This window comes from Aspergillus wentii (genome assembly GCF_001890725.1).
Source record: "Aspergillus wentii DTO 134E9 unplaced genomic scaffold ASPWEscaffold_4, whole genome shotgun sequence".
Classification (NCBI taxonomy): domain Eukaryota; kingdom Fungi; phylum Ascomycota; class Eurotiomycetes; order Eurotiales; family Aspergillaceae; genus Aspergillus; species Aspergillus wentii.
This window is the reverse complement of record NW_024467835.1, coordinates 3734736-3750777: the sequence shown is the minus strand read 5'-3', so window position 1 is coordinate 3750777 and position 16042 is coordinate 3734736. Positions and strand designations below refer to the sequence as shown.

Sequence of the window (16042 nt, the reverse complement as noted above, 5' to 3'; positions counted from 1 at the left end):
CGATGATGATATCGAGTAAAGAATCGATAGCCAAGGATCGCAGCTGATTTGATGTGCTGCTCTCTGCTGTTCGGAATGCCCTGAAAAGAGTAGGGTTACGTACCACACATCTTTGCTCTACTAGGTGTAGAGTTCTTGTCAGGCGATGGAAATGATGAACCTAATCAACACTAGGCTGGTAGTAATGGCAGTCTGAACTTAATTATGAGACTATTTCCAATTGGAAGATTCAAATCCATCTTGGCTTGTCTCAGAGAAAGAAGGACTAGATGATGGTCTTTGTCATCCAGCTCATACAGCACCAATATGTTTGTGCAGATACTGTGGACCGTTGGCGAATCCATACAACATGATTCCTTGTGAAAGAAATGACACGCTGATAAGGTTATATATAGCCGACTTCATTTTGCAACATCTCAATGAGTCCATTTTATCCTTAGCGGCGACCTCCTTGTCTCTCAACGGCGAGATCGACTCTGATTCTCCTGCCTTCGAGTCTATCAAAGGTTTTCTGTCAGCTTCGAATGTATATAACCAGTTAGGAAATAATTACTCCTGCTCGTTCAGCGCATTGACTGCTGCTTGGGCTTCCTCTGCAGTGGCAAATCTGACAAAGCCGAATCCCCTGCTCCGACCAGTCTCTCGGTCTTTCACCACGCGCTGGCTGGTATCAGTAACTAATGTCTGATAGAAGAAAGAGGTAAGCTTCACATACAGCTTCTTCGACAGTGCCGTATTCCGCAAAGGCATTTTGCAAACTCTGATCGGTAGTCTGCCAGGCGAGGCCGCTTATTAAATTAATTAATATAATCAATTCTCGGTTTGTTAACGACACAACTTACCCAACAAAGAGTTTAGTAGTCATGATGAACAGAAATTGCTGTATATTATGGTGACAGTTGGAAGACGAAGAAAAGCTCAACGGGGATGGAGGGGTTTTTATTTGGAGGGGCATTTTTTCAGCTCGGCTGAGCTCTGCAGCTAAGCTCAATTCAGCTCAGCCATATATCCACTTCTTGGGTTATCCATACAGATTCGTTTCTGCAAGCCATTGACGTGTCTTGGAACTCAATCTACAATTATTTGTCATAAACTGTCTGCATTTACCAACAGTATCCAGCCCCTTTAACTGAAGTTCGTTGATCCCTCGCAGTTGGTTACTGACTACTTTCAGCCCCACTAGCCGAGGTACTGGAAAAAATTTCCGGCTCTGCTTTTTCCCCAAATTGGCAACATGCAAGAGGAGGGTAGATTGTGTAATTTAAATGCATGATGGTCAGTAATGATGGTCAATAATGATGGGATAAGGGGAGATAAGGGGGTCGACGTGGGACATGATTTACGATCTGATGCAGCTACGTCCTGGGGAGACCACCACGTTGTGTTGATCGATCAAAGTACATCTCATACTCGACAGACAATAGGTAAGTGGTAGGTGAAACGGATCTAGTCCAACGGACAGCTGATAGCCATTATTATAGTGTGTTGAGGTGGATATATCTAGTAACCCTCATCACAGTGCTAATAAGCCTATTGATCATATAGACACACGCTAAAGAGAACCTCGAATCTTTGAAAGCAACTGTCATATCTATTCTCTATGGTATATGCCTGACACAGAAAAGTTTATGATGTAGTTAAGGTATGCTGGACGTATTAAACGAGATGTAGCAATGAATACAAGTAGATCTGTAAAATTGGCGTCTGAAACAATATACAATATGTGAGAATGAAGGAAACCTTTATATTCCATGAACAACCGCCAAATCACCTCCAAACATTCTCCCCAAAGTTGAAATTTAGAAACAGTTGTTGCCGCAGTAGCAGGTGCCATCAACACAGTATCCATGGCTACCCCACGGCTTGCAGCATTTGGACACTTGGTTCGAAGGGCAGTCCCTGCGAACACAAATGGTTGAATCGTGCTTCGGGATGCCGAAGGGCGAGGCTGAGGGAGTGTGGGAAGTGAAACAAGAAGTAGTCGAAGGAGTAGACGATGGTGTGGACGACGGAGTGGAGGAAGAAGTATGACTGAAGGGAGAACCCACAGCAGTGGAGGTGAGGGCGAGGAGGGAGAGGATGAATGCGGACTTCATTTTGTTGTTTGATAGTATAGTATGACTTGAGATACTGGTGGATAGATTAACAATTGGATTGTGAAGTGATTGAATGGTTCTTGATGATGGTAGCTAAGTGTAGATTGAAGAAGGCAATATATAGCTGTCGCATGGAAGCTGTTTCTATTTTCATGCACAGGCAGCCTGAGTAAATGTACTTTCGTATCCTGCATACTATTGGTATAAGCTGACATTGAGGTGGCCTAATCACAACACGTTTATGATCGCCCTCGTATTGAGTGGACGTGGTCTATATTTACTTCTTGGCAAGGCTGTGCAAATGTGTTTGCTTGTGTCCTCACATCGAATAAGAACAATGCAATGATGTCTGCCACGTGTGGCGCAGGCCAAAGAGACACGAGATTGGCCATCTCCGGAGTTCAGAACAGCGGACTTTTGCAGATCCTCGTATATCCATTGGTGGCCTTAGCTGGCTGTCAGCATATCTTCAGCTACTTGTACTCTACTAGTTAGTGGTAAGCTATTATTGACAACATGGCATAGCTTGATCAATAAGGCCGATTAGCTTGGAGAGATTTACCCCCTTATAGCTGAGCCCATGACATATACACCGCCCACAATAATCCCCAAAGGCAGCACCATACACATCGTGCTGCAACACATATCGTTCCATGATGTAACTTTCCTATCTTTCCCCCTATCCTCTTTGACCTGAGGTAATGGCAAATGATCCAACCGCGCAGTAAACCAGCTAATGTCGGACAGCATGCCCATGACAAGCTCACCATGGAAAAAGCCAATATACAGCCCGAGTAGCCGGGCAATGAAGGTGGTTGATGCCTCGACGCGAATGAGTGTTTGGGATGATATATAGAATAGCTTCATGCGCCACCAATGCGAGGAATACCATTTCCCCAGAATATCTTCCCTCGGCTGTTCTGGTTTGTTTGCAATAGAGATGAGGTGGTTTGCGAGAGTTGCGGCTGTTTCAATAGCACAGTTGGCTCCTTGGGCTATGTTAGGCGTCATCTGTACTTATTAGCTGAAATACTAAATAGCAATATGGGTATACTGGCTACCTTGTGCACCGCATCCCCGATACATGCAATCCTCCCCCAAGACCACTGCCACTCCAGGGATTCTTCAAGCGGAACATGTCGACTGGAGATTGTATTCTTGAATACGTCGCCAAAGTGTACATGCGCTGTGACATGTTTCTGTAAAAATGGGGCTACAATGGTGTCGATGTATGTGTCTGTCTGATGTCGTGGTATGCGTGAACCATCAAATTTGATGGCGACATACCAGTAAACTGTCTCATCATGTCCAATTGTCACGATCATCGACCAGCCATGGCCGTACGTGCGATGGGCCTCGCCTGGTTGCAGCCCTGGCGTTGGAGATGATGTACCGAAGAGCCCGGAATATGTAGTGCTGAAGGAAATGTTTGGTCTTTGAAAATCATATTTCTGTTTGTGGATATACTGTAGCATCTGCCTCCTTGTGACGCTGTGGATGCCATCTGCGCCGACGACAATATCACCGGATATTGAAGATCCATCCTGACAATGAACTGTGACACGCGAAGCGCCTGGAATGACTTGTATAACCCTTTTACTGAACAGCACTCGCTCTTTATCGCATAGATGATCGAATAGTGACCTCAACAGTCCTTGTCGCGAGATTACAGCAAGCGGATATCCAGTCCTGACATCGTTAGCCAAACCCTGCATGGTAATGCTATACACACCGTCTAGAGCACAGATCTCGAGTATCAACTCTGCGCAGTAACCTCCCATCTTCAAACCAGGTAGTATGCCAGTATACCGGCTGTGTATGTTTGGCTACTTCATGATAAACACCCAACTGATGCAGGATTCTGGCAGCGTTGGGGAGGAGGGTTAATCCAGCCCCGGTGTTATGATCACTATACGGGTCGTCTCTCGCTTCGAGGAGTGTATAGTCGATATTGGCAGTCGATAGTGCATGAGCGAGAGCCAGGCCGGCGATAGAGCCACCGATAATGATGACATGGAATTTGCGGTCTTGAGACATGATGAGTTAACGATCTGAGAAATGGATCCGGTTGTGAGTCAGAAAAAAGCAAGATGGGGAGAAATTCACCGCCGATCAGATGTACAACATGAATGATTGTCGCTTTATGCAGTGTGACTGTGATATCCAGGCCTATTTTAAAGTCTCCTTTTCTGTCCAGTCAGATATGGTCCCTGGTGCTGATGTGCTGTGTAACATTTGTGACGTGGAGGTTGGACATATCACATAGCCAGCCTGTTCATTCTCATCTTTCACCGCAAGATAAATATCCAACTGCAGAGTCAATAATCTACTATACTATACCTTCTATAACTACTCCGTATATTCTGCATCATGGAAGAGCACGATATCGTGGTGGCCAAAATCGCATCTCAGGTGCGCCAGTTTTACGACCGCAAACAACCATATCACATCTACCATGGTTCGACAAATTGCACCCGCAAATCCTCAAAAACAGCATCGAACACCATCGATACAAGTTCACTCAAACGTACCTTTTCTATTGACTCCCTGAAACAGACAATTCAGGTCGAGCCCAATGTGTCCATGGACGAGCTGGTCCAAGCGACCCTCCCTCATGGCTTCATTCCGCCAGTCGTGATGGAATTCTCCGGCATCACCGCTGGAGGTGGCTTCGCAGGGACATCTGGCGAGAGCAGCTCATTTCGCCATGGATTCTTCGATCGCACCGTGAAGCGTGTGGAGCTGGTACTTGCGAATGGCGAGGTCGTCGAGGCATCGCCCTTGATCAAACCGGACTTGTTCTACGGTGCTGCCTCGTCCTTTGGATCGTTGGGCATTACGACGCTGCTTGAAATCAGCCTCATCCACGCAAAGCCGTATGTGGAGCTGACATATTTCCCCATCTGTGGCATGCCGGACGCGTTGGACAGGATTGCAGCCATCACCGCCGATCCGACGGCGGGTTATCTGGACGGTATTATGTACAGCAAGACGAAAGGCGTCATCTGCAAAGGGTCGCTGGTCGATACAGCAGATGAGCAGCGGATTCAGCGTTTTACACGGCCTACCGATCCGTGGTTTTACATGCACGTTGAAAAGTACGTCGAATCAGCACAGCCCGTCACCGAATTCATTCCCCTGTTCGACTATCTCTTCCGCTATGATCGGGGCGGGTTCTGGGTGGGAAAATACGCATTTGAGTACTTTCGTATTCCCCAATCACGATTTACCCGATGGCTGTTGGATGGTATCTCGCATACGAGCGTCATGTACCACGCTGTGCATAAAAGCGGTTTATTCAATCGGTACATCATCCAGGACATCGCCATCCCGTATGCGGGAGCAGAGGAATTCGTGAATTACCTCGACGATTCATTCCAAAAGTATCCCCTCTGGCTGTGTCCGCTGCGTCAAACGACTCGAGCACTGGATGAGTCGCAAATCCACGGTCTACTCGCACAGCGACACGACAAAGACGCTCATCTGCAGCCAGATATGATGCTGAATTTTGGAGTCTGGGGACCTGGGCCGGAGGACTATCACGATTGTGTTCGTCTGAACAAGGAAATGGAGAGGAAAGTCCAGAGCCTGGGTGGTGAGAAGTGGTTGTATGGTCGGACATACTATACAGAAGAACACTTCTGGTCGATCTATAATAGAAAGCCTCTAGATGCGCTACGAGAAAAGTACCACGCGACATATCTGCCGACGTTGTTTGAGAAGGTGAGGGTGAATCTGGCAAACGATGGGGAAAAGAGCATGGGGATGTTGGATGGACTGTACGGACTATTGCATACTTTTATCCATAAGGAGTATTTGCTATCGGAAAAGGAGAGCTGGATGGGAAGGGCAGTGTTTGTGTCTATCGTGGGGATGCTTTTCATGTACTATTCATGCATCCGGTATTTATAGATATTCCTGCATATGATAACCCCTCATTATCCTGCAGCTTCATGCAGGGGGAAAGAAACCAACATTCCCCCTTTATATCTCCCACTCTGCCATCAGTTCTCTTTTCATTCTATCATCACCCACCATGATCCGAAATCGAGTAACCACCAAGCATATCATCCTCAAAGATGATACTCCCGGTAACGCCCTTTGGGGTCGTCGGAGTGAGGTTTCTGCTTTCTCTGGCATTCTCAGCATGGGCGCAGTGATTGCATCTCCTTTATTTGTCTTGTTTATCTTCATTTCGCTACAGCATTTTAATGGATCTGTTCTTGATGCGGGGATTGCATTGATATCCTCATGGTCGGACTTTTTTCTCCGTTATTTACCTCGATTAACCACCCATTCTGCAACTATCTACACAGGCTGGGTTATCGGCCAGGCTGTTCTTTATTCTACCCTCCCAGGAAAGATTGTCAGTGGTGCGCAAACACCTGGTGGCAATGCTCTCCCGTACAAAATGAACGGGTTGGCATCATGGTTTGTCACAGTTGGGGTATTCCTCCTTATCGCCTGGAAAGGAGGGGTGCAAGCCGCTGCAGCACTGGCCGACAGCTGGGGGGGTGTCCTCGTAGCAGCCAATATATATGGCATTGCGGTTTCTGTTCTCGCGTGGCTAAAGGGGCGATTCATGCCGAGTTACATGCAAGATCGGAGATTAAGCGGTGCGTCTATCGATTCATACTATCATGTGAAATGCTAATAAGACAGGATCGATATTCCATGATTTCCTTTCTGGGATTGAATTAAATCCCCGGATTGGGCGATATTGGGATTTTAAGCTGTTCCAGATTGGACGGTTAGGGATGAATTCATGGGTTGTCATGTTGGTATAGCACTTCTATATGAAGCTATTGCTGACTGTTATAGTGACCTCTCCTTTGCAGCGCAGCAGTATCATCACTATGGAACTGTCTCCAATTCAATGCTGATCGTGATCATCCTGCATACCATATACGTGGTGGACTTTTTCATCAATGAAGCATGGTATCTCAACACGATCGACATTGCCCATGACCATTTTGGCTTCTATCTCGGCTGGGGATCGGCTGTGTGGCTGCCGTATATCTACACTTCTCAAGCACAGTATCTTTCTTCTCGTCCTGAGCATCTATCCACTACGACATTCTGGCTCATCCTCACCACCGGAGTACTGGGATACATCCTCTTCCGCCTAGCAAATCATCAAAAGCACCTTCTCCGGACCAAAGGAATCAACTGTAAAATCGCAGGCCAGAGACCGAAAGTCATCAAAAGTAGATATACAACTGCCACCGGCGAGATCAATGAATCCCTCCTCCTTCGTTCTGGTAAGTTTTCTTTCGATATATGCAAAGCAGGTCTAACGGTCCAGGATGCTGGGGTATCGTCCGTCACCCGAATTACATTGGCGATTTGATCCTGTCTTTCTGTGCATGTGTCTGCTGTGGCTGGGATCACTTTCTCCCGTACACATACTTTGCCTGGATGACAGGACTGCTCATTCATCGCTGTCTGCGTGACGAGAAGCGGTGCTTGGCGAAACATGGCAAGGCGTGGGAGGAGTATCAGCGGCTGGTGAAGTGGAGGTTGATTCCGGGTGTTTTTTAAGCAGCGGCATGTCAACAGGGGGTGGGGATGATCAATTCCGGAGAATGGGGAATATGAGGTATCACTTTGACTTGATCCACTCCTGTGGCGCCGGATATTACTGTGGAATGTGATTTAATATAGGACGGGACCGGCAAGGGATGGTTCCTTGCATATACGACCTACCAAGGCAGGTATCAGGGGTATTGCTGCATGTGAAATAGCTTATAGTATTCCCATATACTATGCCATGTGTGCAATGTGACTTGGAACAGTCTTCAGAATGTTCGCTGATCGGTCGTCCAGTTACGATGGGCCTGGCATTTCCATCAGTGGCCTGTCTGTTCATATGAAAATAGCATCGTCTCTGACAGACATACTCTTGAAGCCCATTTCATATGAACGCAAGAATAAAGAATCGTCAAAGTGCATTCTGGATGATATATCTCTGCAAATACCCAAGGGATGTCTAACGATCATCATCGGACCCAGTGGGGGTGGCAAAACAACTCTTCTCGACATTATTTCTAGACGATTGGATAGAAGGTCTGCGCAAATTGAAGGCGATGTCTTCGTCGATGATGGCTGTAACACAGCATATGTCACGCAGAAGGATTATCTCCTCCCTTCATTGACAGTTAAAGAGACGCTGCGATATACAGCTGATCTGAAATTACCATTAGCACATCCATGCGAGAGAACCAGAGTAACCGAGCAGCTCATTGTCCAACTCGGACTGGCGAACTGCGCCAACACTCAGATCAGACGCTGCAGTGGTGGTGAAGTCCGACGAACCAGTCTTGGTGTGCAACTTCTGTCGAATCCATCGTATCTCCTCTGCGATGAGCCCACGACGGGCCTTGATGCGACGCGCGCATATGATGTTATGAAAATCCTGCATCAGCTCGTCAGGAATGGAAGAACGGTGGTGGCGTCGATTCACACTCCTCGCGCGGAGATTTGGAATCTGGCTGACCATGTTGTAATGCTGTCGCAGGGAAGTGTTTTGTATAGTGGTGGTGTTGATGCTGTCCGTTCCTACTTTGCGTCTATTGGTTTCGAGATTCCTTTTCATCCAGCCGAGTATCTTGTCGATCTGATGGCGGTAGATTATCGGTCGACAGCAGCAAAAGCGAGGTCATCAGAGAGGATACAACGACTAACAGAATGCTGGAAATCGCAATCGCCCAGGAAAGATGAACCTGTTTTATCTGTGACTCCATCGCCAGTCACTCCATCCCAACCAGGATCTCTTCCCCATCAAGTGCGTGTCTTGACTCGTCGCACTATTAAGACATCTCTTCGTGATCCTATTGGAGTCTTCAGTTCACTCGCCCTGACTACCACTGTATCCCTCATCACCGGATACATCTTCTTCCAGCTCGATGGAGGACTACAGGCTATTCGATCCAGACAAAGTGCCCTCTTCGTCGTCACGGCCCTCAACAATGGGTACTTGATTCTAATGTACGAAGTCTTCCGTCTCTCCATCGACATTCAATCATTTGACCGTGAGAGGCGAGAAGGCGCCGTGACGGTCCTCGGCTACGTGATCAGTCGTCGAGCAGCAAAGGCGCTGATTGAGGACATCCCGGGGTGTTTTATATCCTGCGCCATCTTCTACTTCATGGTTGGATTCCAGCCTCAAGCATCTCGATTCTTCATCTTTGTCTTGATCGTCTTGCTGCTATACTACACCACCCTTGCCTTATCCTTGGTCTGCATCGCAATCGACCGACGATTCCCAGTTGCAACGATTGCAGCCAACCTCGCCATCACACTTCAGCTGGTGGCGTGCGGGAATTTCGTCCAGCTCGACCAGATCCCCGTTTATACACGATGGCTGAAGTGGATTGATCCTCAGTTCTATGGGTTTGGGGCGTTACTGGCGAATGAATTCACCGGACCGAATCCATCTCCGTATGGTCAGTTGTATGACTGTCCGTATTCTAGTGATCCGGCTGATCCTCGGTGCAAGGAGTACACGGGCGTCTTCATAATGGATCGCTTGGGATTTCCTCGTAATTGGATCTGGAAGCCTGTGGTGGTTTTGATTGGATTCATTGTCGGGTTGTATGTGGTGGCTGTGCTTCTTCTACACTATAAGCGTCCGAACGCTACAACTGCGCAGAATAGCAGCTCTTCTTCCGTTGACGGTGGTGAGATTGAATTGCTACCCAGTGGCTCAGACCAGCCAGATGTCACTATCCAAGTACAGGATTATTCCCTTGCAATACTCAAACGATTCAGGAAATCACATTCACGCGCTATCCTGCAGTCGCTGTCAACGACATTCCATCCTGGACAGCTGAACATCATCATGGGTCCATCTGGGAGTGGCAAGTCGACTCTTCTCAACGCCATTACCGGAAGAATACACTCTTCATTCAACACGAGAAACAAAACCACCGGAGATATTCTCTATAATGGAACACGCTGTTCAGCAAAGGACATGCAGGCTATATCCTCATATGTCCTCCAGACAGACTATTCTCTCTATCCCTTCCTGACCGTACGAGAAACACTCTATCATGCAGCTCGACTACGTCTTCCTGGGCGTATATCCACCAAGGACGCACAAAACAAGGCAGATCAAATTCTCCAACAAATGGGTCTGCAAAACTGCGCTGATTCTCTCGTTGGCGACGACACGTTCAGAGGAATCAGCGGAGGTGAAATGCGTCGTTTGTCCATTGCCATTCAACTTCTCCATGACCCGCGTGTGTTGGTCCTTGATGAGCCTACGTCCGGTTTGGATGCGTTTTCTTCGGCGACTATCTTTGATATTCTTGCTGCGTTGGCCAAAGAGGGTCGAACTATCATATTGAGCGTGCATCAGCCACGGTCCGATCTGTATCGGCACTTTTCGAATGTTCTTCTTCTCGGGCATGCTGGTTCAGTGCTGTATACGGGGCCAGGGGAAACACTCTTACACCATCTCACTCAATACTATGGTGGACAGACCAATCCAGCGGACCTGATTATGGATATCATCTCAGGCGATGCCCCCCATGCATTTCCACATATACCGCAGCCAGAAGTGAAGGCGTCATCTCTGGATAGCCAGAAGAAGCAACAAAAGCCGCTTCGCATCATCCTCCCAACTATCCTCCACCGCGCCTTTATCGGCATGTATCGACGACCATATCTAGTTGGATTCCATCTCGCAGGTCCAATTGGAGTGGGCATCATCATCACCTTATTCTTTGCGCCGTTAAAGCATGATTATGCCGCCGTTCAGACCATCCTCGGTCTATCGCAGGAATTCTGCGTCCTCTACTTTCTGGGTATGTCTCATCTCGTACTCGTCCATCACACCTCTAACGTATCCAGGAATGATCCAAAACACGTCAACATACCCCATCCAACAGAAAGCCTTCGACGACGAACTCATCGACCGGTGCATCACCCCCGAGGCCTTCGTCCTCGAATACACACTCACCAAACTCCCCCTGGAACTGCTCTCGTCAATCCTCTTCGGTGCCCTAGTAACAGCAGTCGGCCTAACCCCAGCCGGCAAAATGGTCTTTATCTCCGCCTTTACCGCATTCGTCATTATCAACTGTGGCGAGTCGATCGGGATAATCATGTATACGTGCATCTCGCATACAGGGCTCGCGTTGTGCTTAATCTCCCTGATGGGGTTTATCGCGTATACACTGGGCGGGGTGATGAATCCCACTCCGCCGGTCGTGTTCCAGGCGTTTAACCATTTATCGCCGGTGAAGTATGCGACTGCGACGATGACGGAGTATATGCTGGCTGGGAGGAGGTTTAGCTGTGCGAATTCGGAGAGGTTGGATGGTGGGAGTTGTCCAGTGTCGGAGGGGGAGGAGGTGTTGAGGTTATACAAGATGGATGGTGATCCATCGTATAATCTCATTGGGTTGGCTGTTTGTCTCGTTGCATATAGAGTTGCTGCATATGTCGCGGTCAAGATTAGGGCGTATTTCGTCTAATGTAAGTATCATCCCCGGATTAAGGAGATGGGATGAAACCACGATACAGAATGACAGTATGAAAGAAAGTATTTAACAAATTCGAGATCTATATACATATCAAAGATCGAAAAAAGAAATCACATCGAGCGAAACTAAGCCGCAGCCTGAATCGCCTTGAACTCCTCGCTGAATGGATAATCCGTATACCCCTCTGGGTTCTGCGAATAAAAGGTCGAATAGTCAAACTCGCTCAAAGCAAGGCCCGTCTTGACTTTAAACGCCAGGTCGGGGTTGGAGATGTATGGCCGGCCAAACGCAACAACCACATCCCTGTTCTTATACTTGCTGTCGACGGCCTCCTTGGCTGTTTCTCCATTATATCCTCCTGCAACGACAACAGGACTGGCATCCTTGTATGCATCAAGAAGGAAGTGCAGACTGTCGCTGTCCGCATCAGACTCACACGCATGAAGATATGCAAGCTTCAACTCGGCCAGCTGCTCCACGACATTCGAAAACTGCGGAATGGGATCTTCCATCCGCATGCCCTGGTATCGACTCCACGGGCTCAATCGGATGGCAGTGCGATCGTTGCCCACGGCCTCGGTCACAGCACGAGTCACACCCACCGCGAATCTGGATCGGTTCTCTATACTTCCGCCCCAGGCGTCTGTTCGTTTGTTCGAGACGTCCTGGATGAACTGATCGACGAGATACCCATTCGCACCGTGGATCTCGACACCATCAAAGCCAGCACGCATAGCATTCTCCGCCGCGTAGGCAAAGTCCGAAATCGCCCCTCGTACCCCCTCCTCCGTTAGAGGCGTCGGATAATGAACTTCATCGCTAAACGCACTCTTCATCGGCACATCGCTACTAGACACAAGCGGGTAACTGGAGTTCGCCAGGAAGCCCGGGTTTCCTGTGCGACCCAACGCCCATAACTGCAGGTAGATATATGAGCCCTTCTCGTGCACGGCGTCGGTGACTTCCTTCCACGCGGCGATCTGCGCGTCTGTATAGATACCTGGGACGTTGGGGTAGCCGCCGTGACGCTGGCTGATGACGGTGGCTTCTGTGATTAGGAGACTTCCTGGGATGGCGGCGCGCTGCTGGTAGTATTCTTTGACGGAGGGGAGGGGGAGGTGGTTGTTGTCTGCGCGGAGGCGGGTCATGGGGGCCATGGCGATGCGCTGGTTGAGGAGGGCGCGGCCGACTTTGAGGGGAGTGAAGAGTTTGGACATGGTGGGTGGTGTAAAGGAGAAAGATTGACGAAATGATGTTTTGATTGACTGTTTATGAGGATCATCGTTGATCTATATATGCATGGAGAGTGATGACCAAGCCTTACCTTAGCAGTCGGGAAGGAACGGCTCCGGGCCAATCAGATGCCCGGTTTACAGTACTCCGTGTTGGTAAGCGGATTTATAGGCGGATTTAAATGTGATTATTAATTATTACCTTCTTTATCAAGGTCAATGGACTATTGTGGACTATCCAAAGTCAGTCATGCTAGATTGCTTTCATCATGTGGATGATGATTGAGGAAAGTTTGGTTCTTTCAATTGCTTCTAAAAGCAGTCCGTAGTCATAACAATAATGAAGCTATTCAACGAGCTGAATGCTTTACTAAATCGCAAAAAGGAGAATGTAGCGATGCGATAGTGAAGAAAGAATCCAACATATGAATACATAGCAGTTAGATAACTATATCGCGATACTGGTGATTGCTTTGAGAAGCAATGGCAATATCAATTACATTTATACTACGATGGTAAACTACTGTTGATACAAAGTCAAGAGTCATACACCGTCAAGGGCAAAAGTCATTTCGCCTGGGCTTCCCATCAACATTCCCCAGAAGCTTAATACAACCATCCTGAAAGACAACCGGGCCTTTGGCAAATATATCGCCCCGGTATGTCTTATGGTATAACCCGTCCACCAATTCCCGGGCTGGTGCGTCCAGATTCGGCAAATCCTGCCAGTGCCAGTGTAGCTCGCCGCCATATTCCTTGGGGAGATTGGATGGATCAATATATGAGCGGAGCGTCTGCTGCACTTCAGATGGAGACAGGAGGAAAATCTTTGACCGGGTGACTGGGTCGAACCACTGGCTGATGACGTCCCAGATGGATTTGAAAAAATGAGGGGCTCCGATGACCTATAATGAGGTTAGTTATCGTGATAGACAGAACTAAATCAGAAAGACGTACAAATACCCGACCCAATGTCTCTGGATAGTGTGTTGTAGCTGCTGTACTGGATTCCTGGAGATACTTCCGTATACCCCAGAATTGCATGATGCTGACTCCACTCACGTCGATGATGTGTGTTGATGCACTGACCGGTTTAGACATCTCCGGCCGAGGTAATTCTGAAACAAGAGGAAAGACGAAATATAGCAGGTTTTCATAGAGTGCATGGAAGTGAAGATCTTGTGGAGGAAGGTCAGACTGATGATTCTTCGATGTTGGACAGGATGAAATGGTCCTTGTGTAGTTGTCCAATCTCCTCTTGGTCAGATGCCTCATTGGAAATACATAGACGGGGTGACCGTCTTTGTCCCGTCGACCAGTCCACTGCGGATACTTTATTCCTCTTTAGCTAGGCCTAGTTGCGAAGCAGGAGGAGACATACCATCTTTCTCGATTCTTCATAGTACTCAACATCTACAGTCTCATAGAATGTCCGAATACCATGCTGCTTTCGCCATGTCTGCGCTGTATGGAAGTGTTGAAAGGCAAGACTGATGTCAAACTTCTGTGCCCGCAGAAACCGCCTAGGGTGGTTAGCACAGTGTCATTAATAGCACATCAATACTTACAGTAACGTTGTATCGTCTGTGCCATCTCTACTATTAGAGATGACATAGCCTCTTTGGGTTAAAAGGTTCTTAAATGCGTCGAGCTGTGCTTGAAGAGGGGCAGGAAGAGCAGAATGAGTATGCCCTGCGGCTGAAAATGTAGTGAGCATAGGATCTTTCTTTCTATGTTCGAATAGCTCTCTCCGCGGTGTAGAAATGACAGACATTGTAGAGTGATACTAGCTAGGTGTATAGATAGTCTCAGTTGTGCCCTCTCTCTTGTAAAAATAACTATTTTACACTTGGTACCCCTAGGCCAGATGAATACACATAGGCTTATAAAAATGAAAGCATGATTAGAAAGCAACAATCCAAAATAAGGTTTCTTCACACTAAGTATTGCTAATCGATCTTCTATCTCTGATTGGTGCCACCGGATTTTGATCGGCTTTCGCCCTTCCTAACTCCGAGTCCCGTTCATCATCAGATGATCATCGAAGCACACATTGAATCATGGTTCGGACATAATGCATTATTCTTAGCTATAACCTAGCTAATAGAGAAAGAAAAGTATAATTTTACAGTTTCTATCAGATGTCATTTTTTTTAATGTTGGGTTAAAACATGAGTAACTAAGGGTCTAGAAGCACGTCAACATCGACTTGTCTATATATATATTGACTAAAAAGTTCCAGCTAATAACAATCAATTGTTTCTCACGTGATGGGTGTCTAGATATTTCGAATCGGTTATATTTTTAATAACAAGGATATCAAATAGCATGATTCTATGCCTTCACCTGTGGAAGCTCAGCCTTAATGTCCAGAATCTTCCTCACGGCCGGACGAACTCACGATGGTGCACTTTAACCCACCCTGCCCGCCCGAAATACGGACCGTGGCCGGACCTCTGGAAATGCAACCACTGTTTAGCGCGGAATATTGAGGAGTGGAATGCTCAAAACTGTATACATAATATCCAATTCTATATTATGTTTAGAAAGGCCGAATCGCCGAAGTTTATGCTTTGATATCCACATGCCACTATCAGAAGCCGTCCAATTGGAGGCACGGTATACACTATTCCAAAATGCAAACTGATCGCCCATACAATAACATGAAATTATCGCTATCGTCATTTTCATCAAACTTCATCGCTCAATCATAACTGACATGCACAAATTCAAATTCACCGATTGGGTTGAGGTGTCGGATACACTTCCTCCAGCCATTGGTTGATGTATTGACTGCGATCCAGCACGGTGGGGATATTGCCAGTATAACATGCCATGCTGACTGACTCTTCCTTTGGGGCCATGTCACGAGTACACTTTCTAATAACCTGGTTAGCTTTGAATGAGACCAATATAGACATTCTTACTCTCTGTATAGATCTTCTAGCACCTTCTCTAGTCGATTCATCCGGTTGAATAATCGCTGCCATGCCAGATTGTCCTGTTTGTCGTCGTCTGCTTTCTTGTTTTTGCAGTCCAGTCTCTTCCTGGTGCATCTCCTCAGCCGTGATGTTTTTTTCTGGTTGTATTTGATTTCATCGTTCGGAGGACGTCGGTCGACATTCTCATGATGATCGCCGCGAGAGGCCGGTTCCATCTGAGTTGTATATGCGCATTCAATTGTCTAGACAAGGAAAAGGATAAAAAATTGCGTATGAAATAGATA

At 47.3% G+C, this 16042-nt stretch overlaps 8 protein-coding genes across 8 annotated transcripts; 3 read left to right on the top strand and 5 right to left on the bottom strand.

Moving 5' to 3' along the window:
- Positions 1–436: 436 nt before the first annotated feature.
- Positions 437–865, bottom strand: ASPWEDRAFT_172875 (RNA recognition motif domain-containing protein; the record flags this gene model as incomplete). The annotated part of the gene is made up of 4 exons (XM_040830986.1): positions 437–497; positions 554–660; positions 716–788; positions 843–865. The coding sequence occupies 4 exons, from the start codon at positions 863–865 to the stop codon at positions 437–439; spliced, it is 264 nt and encodes an 87-aa protein (XP_040689764.1).
- Positions 866–1563: 698 nt separating this feature from the next.
- Positions 1564–2211, bottom strand: ASPWEDRAFT_41325 (uncharacterized protein). Its single transcript, XM_040835530.1, has one exon. The coding sequence runs from the start codon at positions 2094–2096 to the stop codon at positions 1800–1802; it is 297 nt and encodes a 98-aa protein (XP_040689763.1). The 5' UTR covers positions 2097–2211; the 3' UTR covers positions 1564–1799.
- A 280-nt stretch (positions 2212–2491) lies between these two features.
- Positions 2492–4197, bottom strand: ASPWEDRAFT_156486 (FAD-dependent oxidoreductase). The gene is made up of 3 exons (XM_040829706.1): positions 3829–4197; positions 3158–3785; positions 2492–3107 (listed from the first exon to the last, which is right to left on the bottom strand). Exons 1-3 carry the CDS (start codon positions 4131–4133, stop codon positions 2655–2657), a joined length of 1386 nt encoding a protein of 461 aa, XP_040689762.1. The 5' UTR covers positions 4134–4197; the 3' UTR covers positions 2492–2654.
- Positions 4198–4422: 225 nt separating this feature from the next.
- Positions 4423–6045, top strand: ASPWEDRAFT_41323 (FAD-binding oxidoreductase). The gene has a single exon (XM_040835529.1). The coding sequence runs from the start codon at positions 4467–4469 to the stop codon at positions 6006–6008; it is 1542 nt and encodes a 513-aa protein (XP_040689761.1). The 5' UTR covers positions 4423–4466; the 3' UTR covers positions 6009–6045.
- An 87-nt stretch (positions 6046–6132) lies between these two features.
- Positions 6133–7637, top strand: ASPWEDRAFT_110782 (uncharacterized protein; the record flags this gene model as incomplete). Its single annotated transcript, XM_040828208.1, has 4 exons — positions 6133–6712; positions 6759–6873; positions 6918–7357; positions 7402–7637. The coding sequence occupies 4 exons, from the start codon at positions 6133–6135 to the stop codon at positions 7635–7637; spliced, it is 1371 nt and encodes a 456-aa protein (XP_040689760.1).
- Positions 7638–7965: 328 nt separating this feature from the next.
- ASPWEDRAFT_109538 (putative ABC efflux transporter) lies at positions 7966–11575 on the top strand (the record flags this gene model as incomplete). The annotated part of the gene is made up of 2 exons (XM_040828091.1): positions 7966–10903; positions 10950–11575. The coding sequence occupies 2 exons, from the start codon at positions 7966–7968 to the stop codon at positions 11573–11575; spliced, it is 3564 nt and encodes a 1187-aa protein (XP_040689759.1).
- A 134-nt stretch (positions 11576–11709) lies between these two features.
- On the bottom strand, positions 11710–12801 carry ASPWEDRAFT_110317 (alkene reductase; the record flags this gene model as incomplete). Its single annotated transcript, XM_040828163.1, has 1 exon — positions 11710–12801. The coding sequence occupies one exon, from the start codon at positions 12799–12801 to the stop codon at positions 11710–11712; it is 1092 nt and encodes a 363-aa protein (XP_040689758.1).
- Positions 12802–13255: 454 nt separating this feature from the next.
- Positions 13256–14423, bottom strand: ASPWEDRAFT_41318 (CRAL-TRIO domain-containing protein). The gene is made up of 3 exons (XM_040835528.1): positions 14385–14423; positions 13774–14339; positions 13256–13721 (listed from the first exon to the last, which is right to left on the bottom strand). Exons 2-3 carry the CDS (start codon positions 14089–14091, stop codon positions 13371–13373), a joined length of 669 nt encoding a protein of 222 aa, XP_040689757.1. The 5' UTR covers positions 14092–14339; positions 14385–14423; the 3' UTR covers positions 13256–13370.
- Positions 14424–16042: the final 1619 nt, after the last annotated feature.